At 30.9% G+C, this 16,336-nt stretch overlaps 1 protein-coding gene across 7 annotated transcripts in view; it reads right to left on the bottom strand.

Moving 5' to 3' along the window:
• LOC119602612 (putative uncharacterized protein DDB_G0289263) overlaps positions 1 to 16,336 on the bottom strand; it is a 61,038-nt gene that overhangs the window by 1,112 nt on the left and 43,590 nt on the right. For 5 of the 7 annotated variants that reach the window (XM_037954215.1, XM_037954213.1, XM_037954212.1 and 2 more), the window contains exons 3-5: positions 13,763 to 13,932; positions 11,475 to 11,548; positions 7,470 to 11,047 (exon numbers count right to left, since the gene is read on the bottom strand). In XM_037954215.1, coding sequence (XP_037810143.1) covers positions 10,005 to 11,047; positions 11,475 to 11,548; positions 13,763 to 13,932 — 1,287 coding nt within the window. In that variant the 3' untranslated portion in view covers positions 7,470 to 10,004. Of the gene's footprint in view, positions 1 to 55; positions 226 to 392; positions 812 to 7,469; positions 11,048 to 11,474; positions 11,549 to 13,762; positions 13,933 to 16,336 lie in introns of those variants that run through there. The other 2 variants (XM_037954217.1, XM_037954218.1) reach the window with 1 other exon arrangement.

Here is a 16,336-nt window from a genome sequence, read left to right as displayed (position 1 = left end):
TAATAAATTACTGTGTAAATTCTGTATTATATAATTTGCGAAAACTTGAACTCACTTTTCTATTCTACTTATGCCTAATAAATCTTTGAACACCAAGTAGATTTTACTTAATGTCAAATTGGGTAATCCCTGTCCCAAATAGCGTATGAATTTGAGCTGTTCGGATTTTGGTAAACCGTTCTCCTGTAAATCCAAAAAGGGTCTATGATCGGCCACCTTATATTCCTAAATCGAAAGTAAAAGAAAACACATTAACATAATACCAGACATTTTTGGAAAAATACGAATTCTTTAAATTGCATTTCAAATGTAAATGTTTTAATAGAAAAAATAAATGAATGATTTAGAATGATTTGTTTTCATTCTTTTCTGTGTTTTCACTTTTTGCTCACATTGCAAAATCTGTTGAAATTTTCGATGATTATATACTTTTCATAATACGTTACAGTTTGATTTGTTTGAATACCGAACTGTTTTAATAATTCCTGTTTTTTAGGTGGTAACCTGGCCATTTGTGTACTTATGCCGTCTTCGATGCGATGGGTCTCATGCACATCGAAATTTTCATAAATCATTAAACTTTCCAGTGGCCTTGCATTGGCCAACTGAGATTTTGTTTGATTAAAGTCGATCATGGGACCGAGTAAAGATGTTTGCTGTTGCTGCTGTAAAAGTGGCGGTTGCAGGGAATTTGCACTGCTGCTGCTCATTGGGTTCATCATTGTATTTGTTGAAGTTGCTGGCACCGTTGGGACTGTTGTTAGGAAATCCATGCTATCATTTGATTGATTGTTTATAATATTCTTAAGATCTAAAATTAAAGAAATAATACATTTTCGAAATTAAAAGTATATCTTTTTATATTCTTTACAACAACATAATTGCAAATACATACATATGTATGTATTTTATTTCTAAGCAAATTGTTCATGTCTATAGATTCATCGTACAAGTTTGTGCCGGCTAATAGTTATTTTTAGCATTTTTATGGGTCAATCTGTCTGTTTGGTTCATACAACAATGTCTTAAGATTTATGCACAATAAAATTAAAACAAATTTTGTAATAAAAATTTAATAAAATTGATTGTATGTACATATATTCTCGTACTTACATATAAACTATGCGCCATGTGTTGGTAGATGTGTTTTTTTTACAAATTTATCTCGAGTAATGCGTTTCAGATTATTGTGGTCCTTCATGTAATATACGAAATCCGACAATTTGAGTTAAAGCGAAAATTGTTGACCCCTATCTTGACCCTTCATTTAGGTAATCCCAAAAGTACTACTCTTTACATAGGACTATATTATGTATCATATAGTCCTATATATCCCATAACTTCAGCAAAGGAGTAGTTTTGGGATTAGTTAATTATGTGGTCCTTAACTAGGACATTGCAACGTAAATGGATGATGATTTTTTCGTATATTTGCATAAGTTTTCAACATTTCTTTGTCCAAAAGTATGAAAACCATGTATGTAGGTCCACATTAAAATATGTATACTGTGAGGTGGGCACCTTAGTGTCCGTGGCGGACAATGCGCCAAGTGAACAACATGAGGGGATACTAGTAAGTTGAAATATCTGGTACATAATAAAATTGTAGATTCAGCCGAAATGCTAAACTAGACTTGGAGAAGTGGGAGGTCTTTCACAAAATCAGGACTCCAACAATAGTCTTGCAAAGAGCAGAATTTTGTCTCTAATACTATTTTCTTCAGGAAGATAACAAGAACTGTAAACACTAGCTGCGAACGACTATGTGCACAGCATCAGATTATCTGAAGCTGTCAAATGCTAAGAGCGAGGAGTTAATATCCAACTCTTAAAAATAAAGTTTATTTGTTCTGATGGCCATGCAACTTTGAAAGAACGTTTCATATTCAAAAATGTACAATTCCGACTTTACAGGGTTTCATCCTAAAAAATATATCCTATGTCACATAAACTTATGTTTTCTTCTCAAACCAAGATTTTCATCGTCGAACACAATAATGCTCAACAAAAAGATAGTGCAAATGAGACTAGGAGATATGGAGAGATCTGAAACTCCTGAAACTCCTTGCTTTGAAATTAGGTGGTATATTGCCGACACTCTTGTAGATGAAGACATCATTAATTTAATTCATCGGTGAATGATATTTAATTCATATCAGAGTGTAAAGTATTACTGTTAAAAGCAGAATTTTGCAAAAGGACCAGAAATCCTATATGTTACTGTAAAAGGTACATAGATCTGTGATGGAACATCCACGATTAATAGCTTCTTAAGGACCCTAACTGAGAAAAGACTTAGACCAGGGACAAAGACCCAAATCTATATATATAAAAATGAATGTGTGTTTATTTGTTTGTGGGTTTGTTTGTTTGTTTGAAGTCTATAGACGGCTAAACTGCTGGACCGATTTTCTTGAAATTTTCACAGTGCCTTCCTGTATGTCTGGAAGGAACTATACGCTACTTTTTATTTAGAAATTTTAAGTGGGCGAGGTGCCACGCCTACATCCAAAATAATAATTAAAAGTTGCATATCTCAGAAACTGCAACAGCTAGAGTCCTCAGATTTTGTATGGACAACTTTGACATCCATATGAACATATGTGGAAATCTATAGTGGGCGTGACACCTCCCATATAATAAAATCTTAAATTAGTATATCTGAGAAAATATAACAGTTAGAGTTCTAAAATTTTTCGGAGCTACTTTATTAACAACATGAATATTTAGGACAAAAAATAGGCGGACTAGCAATAGGGGGCGAGGCACCTCCCATATGAATCTATATATATAAAAATAAAAGTGTGTTTGTATGTATGTTTGTTTGTTTGTTTGTGCTTTATAGACTGCTAAACGGCTGGACTGATTTTCCTGAAATTTTCACAGTTTCTTCCTGTATGTCTGGAAGGAACTATAGGCTACTTTTTATGTTGAAATTTCATGTGGGCGACGTGCCACGCCCATATTAAGAAAATATTAAATTAGTATATCTGAGATAATATAATAGTTAGAGTCTTCAAATTTTGTTGGAGCAACTTTAGTATCAATATAATTATTTAAGACAAACAGTGGGCGGATTAGCATTAGGGAGCGTGGCACCTCCCATATAAATTAAATACAAAAATTCGTTTATCTTGGAAACTATTATAGTTAGAATATTAAAAATTTGCACGAGTAACTTTAACATCCATGTAAACATTTTGGGAAATAAATTGGCGCACTACCAATGAGGGGAGCAGTACCTCCCATATTAATAAAATACAAAAATTGGTTTATCTGGGAAACTAATAGAACTAAATTCTTCAAATTTTGTACTAAGAACTTAAATATTCATCTGAACATTTTGGAGAAAAAAGAGCGGACTTTCGTAATGGGGGGCTTGGAGCCCCCATATAAATTAAATAGGAAAATTATTATATCTGAGAAACTATTAGAGCTAGAATCTTCAAATTTTAATTGAAGAACTTTGACATTCATGTGAACATTCAGAGAATAACGGGCGGACTTTCAATGGGGGGCTTGGCACCTCACATATGAATTAAATACAAAATTTCGCTTATCTGGGAAACTAATAGAACAAGATTCTTCAAATATTGCAAGAAGAACTTTATTATACATATGAATATTTTGGAGAAAAAAAGGGCGGACTTTCATCTGGGGGCTGTGAGTTCCCATATGAATTAAATAGAAAAATTCCTATATCTGAGAAACTATTAGAGCTAGAATCTTCAAATTCTACATGAAGATCTTTGACATTAATGTGAACATTTAGAGAATAACGGGCGGACTTTCAATGGGGTCTTGGCACCCCCTATATGAATTAAATACAAAATTTCGTATATCTGGGAAAATATTAGATTTTTTTTTACTTTGTCATCGATTACATTAAAATCTTAATTAACGTTTGGAAAAAATGCATCTCTGGAAAACATTACAGTTAGAATCTTTAAAATTATTAAGAAGATTTTTTATTTATATTGCTTTTAGGGTAGCAAAGCACACTGGGTATAGCTTGTTTATGCTATAAGAATGGACTTTACTTACTTTTTCGCTATTTAAATTGCACTTTTTGATAAAGTAGTTTATGTAGAACGAAAAAAAAACTTAAATTTTGTCCACCAGTGTAATTAATACTTACTTTGTATTGGAGCTATGGTGCTGCTCATTTTATTCTTAACCACTTAAGATGGTTATAAAATATGTAACTCGTGCGAAGTTTTGAGTTACTTTTTCCTTATATTATATCAGGGTTTTCAATAGATTTTTGATTACGCATTGTTTAGAAAAATTAAGAAATATGGCATCAAATATCACAAATCAGATGCAGATCCGTATGGTATTTTCCAACTTATCTCTATCGATCGATAAGCCTAACGTACTTCCTACTTAAAATCTTAGAATAGATATCGATTATCTTTTTGTTTAAAACCACAATTTCAGAAAAAGACTTGAAGATCAGTGGAATCAGCTTTAAAAGAGATAGACATTATGTACATACATATGTATGTATATACTTGGGTGAACAATTCAATAGCAAATTATAATATCAAATGTGATTTTAATAACATACAAATTGTTACTTTTATCGAATGCTTAGTTTCATATTAAGTGGGCGCTCCGTGACTATATCAACTATATGCCGAGGAATAGATATATGTGCTGCGAGATGTACCATAAAACTTTTTCGTTGCACATTTGGGAGTAAGATTTTGTATCGCTTATTCCTTTACCATTGGCCTCCTGAGGACCCTAACCGATAAAGGACTTAGACCTATTTGCTATGCAGTCCTAATACTACTTAGGGGCATTGCAAACTAATCACAAGAGTGCATCGTATGCAGTGATTCATATCTGAAATGAATACTATAGTCGCCTGTGCATCCGATTTGATTCAAATCAAAAATCTATTGAAAAATCAAAAATGATTTTCATTCTGCAGTTATTATTTTGATCTACAATATGTGTAATAATATAATTTTTTGTGTTTGTTTGTTTGTTTGGACTTTATAGACAGTTAAACGGCTCTTCCTGAATGTCTGAAAGGAACTGTAGGCTATTTTTTACATCAAAATTTTAAGTGGGCGACGTGCCACGACAACATACAAAATAAGTATTAAAAATCGCATATATTTTAGAAACTGCAAGAGTTATACAATGAATACATGAGTATAAATTGGGCAGCCTAGCTATAGTGAAAAGAAAATTTTGAATTGGTATATCTGAGAAAATATAACAGCACTTTAGTATCAACATGAATGATTAGGACTGGATTGAATTAAATACTAAAATTCATTTATCTGGGAAACTATTCTAGATAAAATATTAAAATTTTGCACAAAGACCTTTAGCATGCATGATAATATTTAGGAGAAAAATAGGCGGACTTTCATGAGGGGTCTTAGCACGTATTAAATACAAACATACGTATATCTAGACTAGATTTTATGGGCGTGGTACGTCCCATATAAAATAAATTCAAAAATTCGCTTATCTAGGAAACTATTGGAGCTAGAATCATAAAATTTTGTGAGAAGAATTTTAACATCCATTTGAATATTTGGGAAAAAATGGGCGCACTTTTATTTGGGGGGCTGTCACCTCCCATATGAATTAAGTACACAAATTCGTATATCTGGGAAACTATTAGAGCTAGAATCATAAATTCTGCACGAAGAACTCTGACACTCATATGAACATTTGAGTAATAATCCCATATGAATTAAATATAAAAATTCGTATATCTGGGAAACTGTTAGAGAAGTTAGAGTTAAAGAGGGTATAGTTAGTGATTAATATTTTGCACTGTAATTTGTCAAAGTTTTGCAGTCCAAAAAAATATCAAGTAAGAAAAAAGATAATCGAAATTTTAGTCATAGACCCACAAAATAGACCCAGTCCAAAAAAATATCAAGTAAGAAAAAAGATAATCGAAATTTTAGTCATAGACCCACAAAAGTTTGTATATTGGAGTCATAATCAAAATTAGGCCCTATCACTACCTGGTAGCCAGTAGTGTTCTATTAACGAAAACCTTTTTCTCGGGTCATTTCAGTGCAAAATCCTTTCCGCGGCAAATCGATGTTCTAAAACCAAGCGAATTTACATGAATTTTTAATGTTATAATCTACATGTCTGGATACTAAATTTGTAAGATGAATACACCACAATCCCTATAGTTGATTTTTCTCCTTGTCGATTTTGTATTAATAAATTTAAAATTTAAAAATATTGAAAAATTGTTACTCGAATTTGAAAAGCGCAATAAGTCGTCTCTAAATTAAATATAATAAATTTTAATAAATTTTTCTTTTCACAAAAATATATAATTTTGATATTATAAATCATAAATAGAGAAAAAAACTTAATACTCTTACCGTTTTTAAAAAGCCAATTAAATAAATAGAAAACAACAAATGTTTTTTTTTAATATTTTGATCAAAAATAATTTTTAATTTAATTTTGAAAAAAAATTTTCGTATGTAAAACAATTTTAAATTTGGATAAAAATTTACTCATACTTTTTTACTTAATAATGATACAAATAGTTTTTTTTTTTAATATTTAAAACAAACAAAAAATGATCATATAATGAATATAAATACAAACTGATAATTGTCATTTAGTTTCAAAAATAATTTAATGCATAAAATAATTAATTAAATAAAAATTAATATGTAGTATAGAAGATATATGTATATTTAGAAGTGGATTTTTGTTATTTTTATATATTTTGTTTGTTTATTTTTGTAATCTCAATAGTTGTAGTTGTTGGTTTTAAGGTATTAAAAGTGTGTTTGATTTAAATAAATTTTACACAAGAAATTTATAAATATTTCTTTTATTTTATTTTAATTTTCTTTTAGCAATATAGTTTTATGAATATTTTGTTAAATATTTTGTGTTTTTTTATATATAAAAATAATTAAATTAATTTATATTTTAGAAAAGGACTATAGTATAAGTAGTAGTATTATGTGTGGTTATGTACTGGTAAAATTATATATATTAAATAAAATAATTATAATAATTAAAAATTTCTAATCATAATATTAATATATAATTTCTTTTAAATAAGATTAAAAATAAAATAAACTTATAAACAAAAAACATTAATTTAGTAACATATATAAATACATACAGTAAACTTTTTTTAAAATTTTAATTTAAAAGTATTATAAAGTCATAATTCTTCTTTAGTATTTAGTGTAGAGTATTTAGTCTGTAGTTAATGAGTGTGTGAAATGTGTGTGCAACTGGGCTAATACAAGGAGGCTATTCAGTCAATTAACAAATCGTTTAAAGAACAACAAAAATAGAATATGAAAATTTATGAAAATTATATGATAATTTTGTATTTATAAAAACTTTGTTTGAAGCAGTTTTTGTTAAAAAGAAAACAATTAGGCAGTTCCATAGAGTTTTTGAAAAATAATATAAAATTATTTTTACAAAAATATTGTACATTATGAATTTGTTATTTATTTCCAATTTTATTAAAATTTTTATTTATTCTTAGTTTATATCAAATCTGTGACATGCCTAAATGTTTCACTTTAGCTAAGAAATAGGTTTTTTATACATACATACATAATATTTGGGTTATATTTTAATCATTATGAAAAAATAATTTAAAAAAATCACGTAGATCATGCATAATTCTATGTTTTTGTAAGTTTTCGCTAAAATTTTTGAATACAATGTCTGAAATTCAAAACTAAATATGTTGTAGAAACTTTAATATACAATTTCATTTTTAAAATTACATTGTGTTACAACAACAAAAGAAATATGGCAAATTACATAAAGGAAACATTTGACATTACATGTATTAAAGTCTCCTTTATGCATTTCAATACAAATGTACTATATTTCAATACTGTTTTGAGAAGGAGCTTTTCTAGCCACATTCTCAACAAATATTTTCTCTAAATTGGAATCTGTCATATAATTGAAGGTTTTCCCACTTAAGAATGCTATATCTCGAACAACTGATGTCAAATCTTTAGGAAAAATATATTACATATACGTGACATTTCATTCACTAACTAACAATCGGGAATAATGGTGAAAATTAAATTATTGTTCATTCACAATAGTAAACTTTGAATTATTAATGCTATTTTCAAAAATTTTCTAAACGATTGAACTGCGCGGAAACTGACCCACGAGTTTGTCTTCTACATCAGTTTTCGAGGTATAATATGGGTCGTAACCAGATATTAAAATTTTGTAAAATTTTCAAAACGTTTGAACTGCGCTGAAACTGAACAACGAGTTTATCTTCTACATCAATTTTCATAGCCAGAGGCCAAAATGAAATTGCAGATGTTTTTTAACTTTAATTTGGAAACTTTATAAATAATGAATATTTTATTCATTAATAATGCTCGTTCAATGAGCTTTTGCTTGACTGGAGCCATTTTCAGACTGAAAACATTGTATTATTTTGTAACCTGATAACGGAACTGAAGTACGGTTGGCATACATAATCGATTCATTGGCTTTATAACTGTTACAAGCTTTAGCTTAAGATATCTCAAAGAAGAAACACGATATAAAAGAGGTTAAATCCTCTGATTGAAGCCAATTATCAAGACTTTCAGATGAAATAATCATCGCAATCGCCAATCAAAATTTCACTTGAAATATCTCCCTTGTCACTTTTCTTGTTAACTAACTTTTTTGACGTCAACAAATTACTCCTGTTGTGAAATTTTTTATGACATTTTGTAAACAATAAACAGCTGTTGCAAACAAAATCAACTATTGTGAATTAAAATGTCCGCGGAAAGTTCACGATAGCAATTCAAGTGGAATGAAAATTTCAAGGAAACAAAAATTTCACTTCCATTGGCAATAAAAGTGAATAAAATTTTATGATCGTTAGTGTCTTCGAGCTGTTATAACGTCTCGATATGGCGTAAGGCTTTAATTTAGACTAACATGTATCGAACATCTGAGGTGAGGGAAAAATGAGTACAAATTTTTAACCCTTCAGAAAATTATAGTTTAGTCTTCTATCAAAACGGAGTCCTTTCGACTATACTTGAATGTTTGCACGCAGTGAACTACGCCGTTTAATACTTCAGTATTTGGGCTTTGGAGGTTTGAGAACTTTTCAAAAACAACAATAAAACTCTTCAGTCTGTTTTGAGATTGGAGAGGGCAACATTTTCAAAATGTGAAACTCTAAACAGTTAATTTTGTTAGTAATTGCTACTGTATTCCGAACACAAAACAAGATGAGTTTGATGTCAATAGAAAAAACACCAAGCGGTTTCAAAATTAGCATCTTTAAGAATTAATACATTTGTAAAATTAAGCAAAAACAATAAAATAAATAATTTAAATTATTTCAATAACTACACCTTTCAAAAGAAAATTGTCTACAGAACTCAATTTTGTAATAGAAAGCTGTGTAAAGAAGATATCTTCCTAATAAGAAACTTTCTAAAGCAGACATCTTTCTAATGGAAAACTATATTTTAAATTATTGTTTAATAAAAACTGAACAGAATTGTAATATTTTTCCACAATGTACATTTAAAATTCCCCCTTAAATATTATGCATTAAATAAAAATAAGCTAAAAATGAACAAAAACGTTTCCATGATGGCAGAAAGAGGGTAATTTCTGTCATCATTTGTTTTACGAAATACAAAATATACAACAAATATATAATTCCTTTTAAATAAACAATTCTTGTTGCAATAGCAGCCGAATTGAAATTGAAAATATAGTGAATTATTAAATTAAAAACAACGCATACACTCACACACACACGCACATACAATGAATGTACAAAATAAAATTTTGAGTAAAATGCAAACAAATTTGTTAAAATCTAAATAAAATACAGAAAATTAAATGAAAAAAGAAAATAAGCTCTAATACGAGCAGCAGAAACAGAGAAATTTAGAACAAGGCGCTCAAAAATACAATTAAAAAAATAAAAATAATAATAAAAATGAGACAAAATGAAAATTATTTTGAATACAAATATTTTAGAGGGGAGGATTTTGAGCAGCTAAATTGTGTAGCGGATGATGATTTTGTAGTTGTTGCTGTTGTTGATGATGAGGATGTTGCTGCTGCTGCTGGTGGTGATGATGTTGTTGTTGCTGTTGGTAGACAATAGCAGCAGTAGTAGTATGATGTTGTTGTTGTTGCTGTATTGGGGAAGGCTGGGCGGTGGTAACTGTGTGGACAACATGATGATGATGGTGCGTATGCGGATGTTGATGTAGGGGTAAATGATTATTTGGCTGCATATGATGGGGATGTTGATTGTTGTGATTAGTTGTAGAAGATTGTGTTACTGTTGCTGTCGTGGGGGGCAAAGGTGAAGCCACCATCATGCTGGTAGGTGCGGCAGTGGTAACAACAACCATAGGACTCATGGGCATTTGTACAAGATGATGTTGTTGTTGCTGCTGATGATGTGGATGCTGCAGTAGCTGTTGATGATTGTGAAGATGTTGCTGCTGCTGCTGTTGTTGTTGTAAATGTGTTTGGGGTGTAGCTGGATGATTTGCTGCCATTAGTGGGTGATGGGAGGGATGTGTTGTTGGTGGATGTGCTGGTAAAGGGGTATTTTGTGTTTGTATTGGTATTTGTGGCGTTTGCTGCTGCTGATGGTGTTGTTGCTGTTGTTGTATTTGTGGTGTTCTTGGTGTAGCTGGTGATGGCACATTATGAATTTGTTTAGTTGGTGTATTTATTATAATATCATTACTAATAATGTTGCTGCTGCTACAGCTACTGCCTTTAGTGTTGCCATTATCATTGCCGGCGCCACCAACACTGCCACTACTGTTGCTGCCATTGCTGTTGCCATTCTGCATGGCCACTGGCACTGCGTTTGCAGCATTATTACTATTTACGTTATTATTTGAATTATTTGTATTATTAGCATTCACATTAGCTGCTGTTGTGTTGTTGGGGGTGTTGGTTGAGGTGGTGGTATTTGGATTTGTGGAATTTATATTACTGGAACTATCCTTAGTTGTTGTGGAGGATGAGTTTGAGGCATTATTGTTATTATTACCTAAACATAATTTATGCCAATTATACAATATGAAAAGATAAAATAAACGAAAAAAAAAACAAATAACATAATGAACAAACAAAAAACAGGAAAATCATAAATAATTTAGATAATTTTTGTTTAGTAAAATTAAAAATAAAAATTACCAAAAAAATAACAATTATAATTAATGTATAGCCATTATAAACATAAACAAAATAAGAAAAAAAAAACGAAACTAAAAATTTTATTTAATTAGAAAATTAAAAATTTTGTATACGAACTTTGTACATTTATGAACGAACGAAGGAACGAACCAACACTGTGTTGTTTCTACAGTCTTTGGTACAAAAACTGGTCGTCGGTCTTTCTGCCCCGCTCTGTGTGTTTTTTTGGTCTGTTGTGTGCAGTCTTTATTATTCATTATCATATTTAATGATGAACTTACCCGCTGTTGTATTTGCTAGGAAGCGCTTTATTTTATCTAAGATATAAGGCAAATTATAGCCATCCTTTGTGTATCTGCAATTAGAGAGAGAGAGAGAAAACCGAATAAGATTATAGAATTTAATTTAAAGAAAGTTTTTAAATATTTAAAATTAAGTTAATATAACATTTTAAACCTCCACTAGCACTGGCAAAAAGAAAAACGCAACTTCTAACTCTACCAAAGAGACCACAAATTCATCGCTTTTAAGCAGTGTTAAGAGATATTTAGAACGATAACTGGTGAATATTATTGATAGTTACAAGAGCGCAATATTTAACTATGCCGAATCTTCATACAATAATAACTATTTGTTTTTATAGGGGATGCCATGCCCTCAATTTTTATTCCGCCCATTTTGATATAAATTACGCAAAATATATATAATATTACTTGTGCACAGATTTGGTAGACGATATATTTTAAATATACAATACAAATATTAATTTGACTGGAATGTGCCCACAATTCATATCCTGCCCATTTTTATTTCTACTAAATGAATTAAACAAATAATTATGAAATTCTTCTAACTTTTTGATACTGACAGTGAAACATTTATAGATATATTCTATAATTGGAGGTGTGACGCCCACTTTCTGAGCACGCCCATTTTAATTTCAACTATGCATAATACTTATAGTCGAAAATAATTATTTAGATTTCCTTTATACAGATTGGTTTTTAATGACCATTTTGCGTATTCAGTATCTGAGCCCTATTCAGCTAATGTTGTAACGAAGATTTGCACTGATGGCTCTAAAAGGAGTGGTATGTGGTAGCCTCTAGATTGAAAGAATCAAATACTCTTTTAGGCTATCTAATTATTGTAGTGTTTTACAAATAGCACAATTAGCTGTTATCAAACGAGCGGAATGCTGGATGTGTCATTATTACCTATCGGGTTATGTATAATATGGGTCCTTGGACATAACAACTGTCAGGGAAACTGTATAGCTGACGAAATCGCAAGGAATGGAGGCATTGAACTATATGAAATAGCTCAAATCAGGTTGACTGAAACCATCTGTCTCATTACGAGGTCAACTTAGCCTCTATATGTCATGCCCCTAGGACAAGTTTACTTTTAAGCTTTTGTTCCCCAGGGGCTCGTTACCTTAATGATCTTCACATCTTTGTGTTATAATAACTCGGGGGAAAACAGAGGACTTTAACCTGGTAGTCCACAGGGCAGACTTTGTTTTGTCACGGCAATTACAGAGAACCTTTTGAGGAAAGATTATGTTGGTTAAATTACACATACATACATTGTGAAATCTACATATATTTCGAGATAATTTCGATGTTGGTAGTTCGATGTTTTGGAAATTACTTGGTGTTAAGTATAAAAGATTGGGAATGGATGTAGGAGTATGTGGACCTCACCAATCCGTATACCTAAAGTGAGAGTGTTAGATGCTTTTCTTAATAAATGTGTCGGATAAATGAGAAGTGTGTTGGGTTGAATAGTGATGGATGTGAGGTATCTTATACAAGTGATACCATTGATTTATACTTCCTTGTAAGGGTATGTTCAGGGTTTACTCAGTTCATACCAGATTTACAACAATGTGTTCTCTGTGATTGAGAACAAGTCTTCGGATTATTTGATGGTTTCGTAATTCGTTCTACCGATTACGTCTCTAGCTGTTGCTGCCGAACCAACAGAGGCCATCCCATTAACGGGGATGTAAACGGCAGTGATGTTTTTGAATCTCGGATGTTAAGAAACGGCTTAACCTGTGATTATAAAAGTACCGCGGTGAAATAAGACCAACATGATTTCTTGTCCCTGGAGACTTATTGATTCTCATCTCGGAAATGATTTTGTACAAAATACAATATATGTAAAATATACTAATTTAGCTCCGGACACAAAAGTTTCTATAAAAAGACAAATGCGTCTTCTCCAAAAGAAGGATGAACAACCTAATTTACTGGTTGTTCGGGAAGAAAGAGTGGATTCAGAGATAAAATAAATGCTAATAGCTTAAAATCCAAAAATGTATTTACATTGAGAAGGGCACTTAAAACATTTTCTTAAATAATACTGGGGATCTGTACTGTATTGATTAATTTTAGTAGTTAACCAGTTGGTATACAGAGGCCACAATAACCAATACTTATAGCTAATGTGGAACAGCTGGTTTATTATCGGAATTGCTTAACCAATGCTTAAACTAGGAGTTTATTTTAAAAAAAATTCAAAATTAAAATATATTGATGAAAAAAAAACTGGTAATACTTACATTTCGGTACGTTTAGTGCAAAATAAATTTTTAAAATTACTATAAATGCAAAATAGAGTAAATGTTGGTAAACCTTGTCCAAGATAACGTGCAAATTTAATTTGATCAGGTTTATTTAGGCCACTTTGATTGAGTGATAGAAACGGTCGATGGTCTTTAATTTCATATTCCTAGAAAGAAATTAAAAAAAAAAAGAAAATAAAAAAGTTAATAATGAAAACAGTTAGATAAGTGTATAAATAAATATTGAAAGAAACCTAATATTAAAAGAATTATTATTTTAAACATAAACAATTTTTTTGGTTAAAAATAAAGGGTTTCAAATTTCATGAGTTTTTTATTTTAATTAAAATTATCGAATAGGTATTTATATATTCATTGAAAAGGGTAGAAAACCAATACATACATACTATATATGTATATAAATAACGGATGAATGACTTAAGAAAAATATATGAATCCCTAGCTTATAATAGATAACTAAATTTAAAAAATTTTCAAATTTCAAAATTAAGCTATTAAATACAACAACAATAAAAGGGTTTATTTGTGTTTAATATTAAACAAACACATACTGAGAAATACAAATATAAAAATACGCATACTTTCACACAAACCTTCAACTTCCTTTTCTAAATTAAAATGAGTAAAAAAACGTATAAAAAATCAACCTTGTGAATGAAAAGTGTAAAAATAAACTCATTCAAATACGTTAAATTTCACACATTCAGAGAGCAAAAAACACAAAACGAATAGAACATAAATAGTGGAAAATTCTTTTTTTATATGAAAAACCAACAACATCACACAATCTGTATTGAATCATCAAACACCAGTAAACCAAAACAAACTTAAAAAACACGCACACATTCAATCGTTTGGTTACAAACAAATGAACATTCACTCGTACAATAGTCCATTTTGTTTACAATAAGGAAGAATAAAACAATACGAGCAGAGAGTAGAGAAGAATAGAAAGGAAACCAACAATGTACACACACATATAGTAATATTTGTATGTGAGTTTATGTGTATTAAGATGGCCCCACTTGACTTAGTTGTTGCTCTGATAACTCAATTAGGGATTAAATTTCGTTAAGCTAACCATGCGGTGAATCTAAATGTGTTAGAGTACAGAAGATTATTGATTCCGATCATATTATAAAAGTGAAGTTTGAAATATTGCCGGCCAATGTTTTCTATATACTGCACAGATCCTGCAGAACTTCAACGATTGATGCGGCATTTTACTATAGACCTGCAGCTTCAGAAATCTTTCTGGAAAGATGATCATTTAAATCTCACCTCTGAAAGAGATAAACATTATGCAGAATAAACGTCAATTTTGATGAGTAATAAGTTTAAACGGTATCCAGGAATCTCGACCATAACCATCTGATCTGAGTAATCCAATCCCCATCCAAATCCTCTAAAAAACTAAAAATTTCTGACAGATAGCAATAGGACAAAAGTACGTTCCTAAACGTATGTCCGCCAAGATCCAAGCATACAGAGGACTCTTTAAACACTGGATGGAGGGAACTGTTCTACGACATACTAAATAAATTGTTAAGAACACTCAGGGTGGACGGACCATACACAAGCAGTTTACTAAAGAGCAAGACTCTAGTTTGTTACCTCCAATGCTTTGCTGCATCGATCAGAGAAGACACAATTACCTATGTTAACAGTGTCCATTCTAGTCTCACAGCTATCACTAGTCCCTTATGCCACTCCCGCTTTCCTATTCCTTCTAGCCTAATCAAGCCAACCAATACTTCTGCGATTTAAAAAGCACCGGACTGTTAAATTCTTTCTAGAAGGGAGCCACCGATCATTTATCTCATGAACTCTGTTCACCCCAGTATATACTTTAAACGAATTTGTTCAGCCACATACATACATATGTATCTGAGTTGTCAATTATTGATCCAAACATCTGGCTTTTAACCAACTAGAATAGAACACTATATGCTCCGATCATTTATCTTATGAACTCTGTTCACCCCCGTATATACTTTAAACGAATTTGTTCAGCCACATACATACATATGTATCTGAGTTGTCAATTATTGATCCAAACATCTGGCTTTTAACCAACTAGAATAGAACACTATATGCTCCAAAACTGGGTCCTATGTTAAAAACTAGTTCAAACCTTAGTCTTCCAGTTTGTAGTTCTTCAAAACCTGACTTATTACCTTACGACAGGGAATATCGTCAAAACTGACCTATTAAAACCCTTTGAGTCCGAAAATCAAACAATATCGAAACTTTTTTCTCTGTACTCCTTACGATTGCATTCATCGATACCGCTATATATAGTCAACATACCTTGCACATGTGTATACACCATAGAGAGTATAAACCCAAAAAGGAAATCATTAAGACGCTCATGGGCTCGAAATGTGGTCTCAGTCCATTAATGATTGGCTTTATAAAAGAGTAATAAGATCAATACTAACGTATGTACGTGTCTTCTTTTACAAAAAGTGCATCATACGAATTCCATTACAGGGAGTTCAGCGTACATTTGGGTGTAATTGGGTCCAACAAATTCCATCGATCAAAACA

Source organism: Lucilia sericata, unplaced genomic scaffold, assembly GCF_015586225.1.
Source record: "Lucilia sericata isolate MDLA Ls3-8-SP2 unplaced genomic scaffold, ASM1558622v1 Contig000244F_arrow, whole genome shotgun sequence".
Lineage (NCBI taxonomy): Eukaryota > Metazoa > Arthropoda > Insecta > Diptera > Calliphoridae > Lucilia > Lucilia sericata.
Note: the sequence above shows the minus strand (reverse complement) of the source record. Positions and strands in the feature narration are given on the sequence as shown.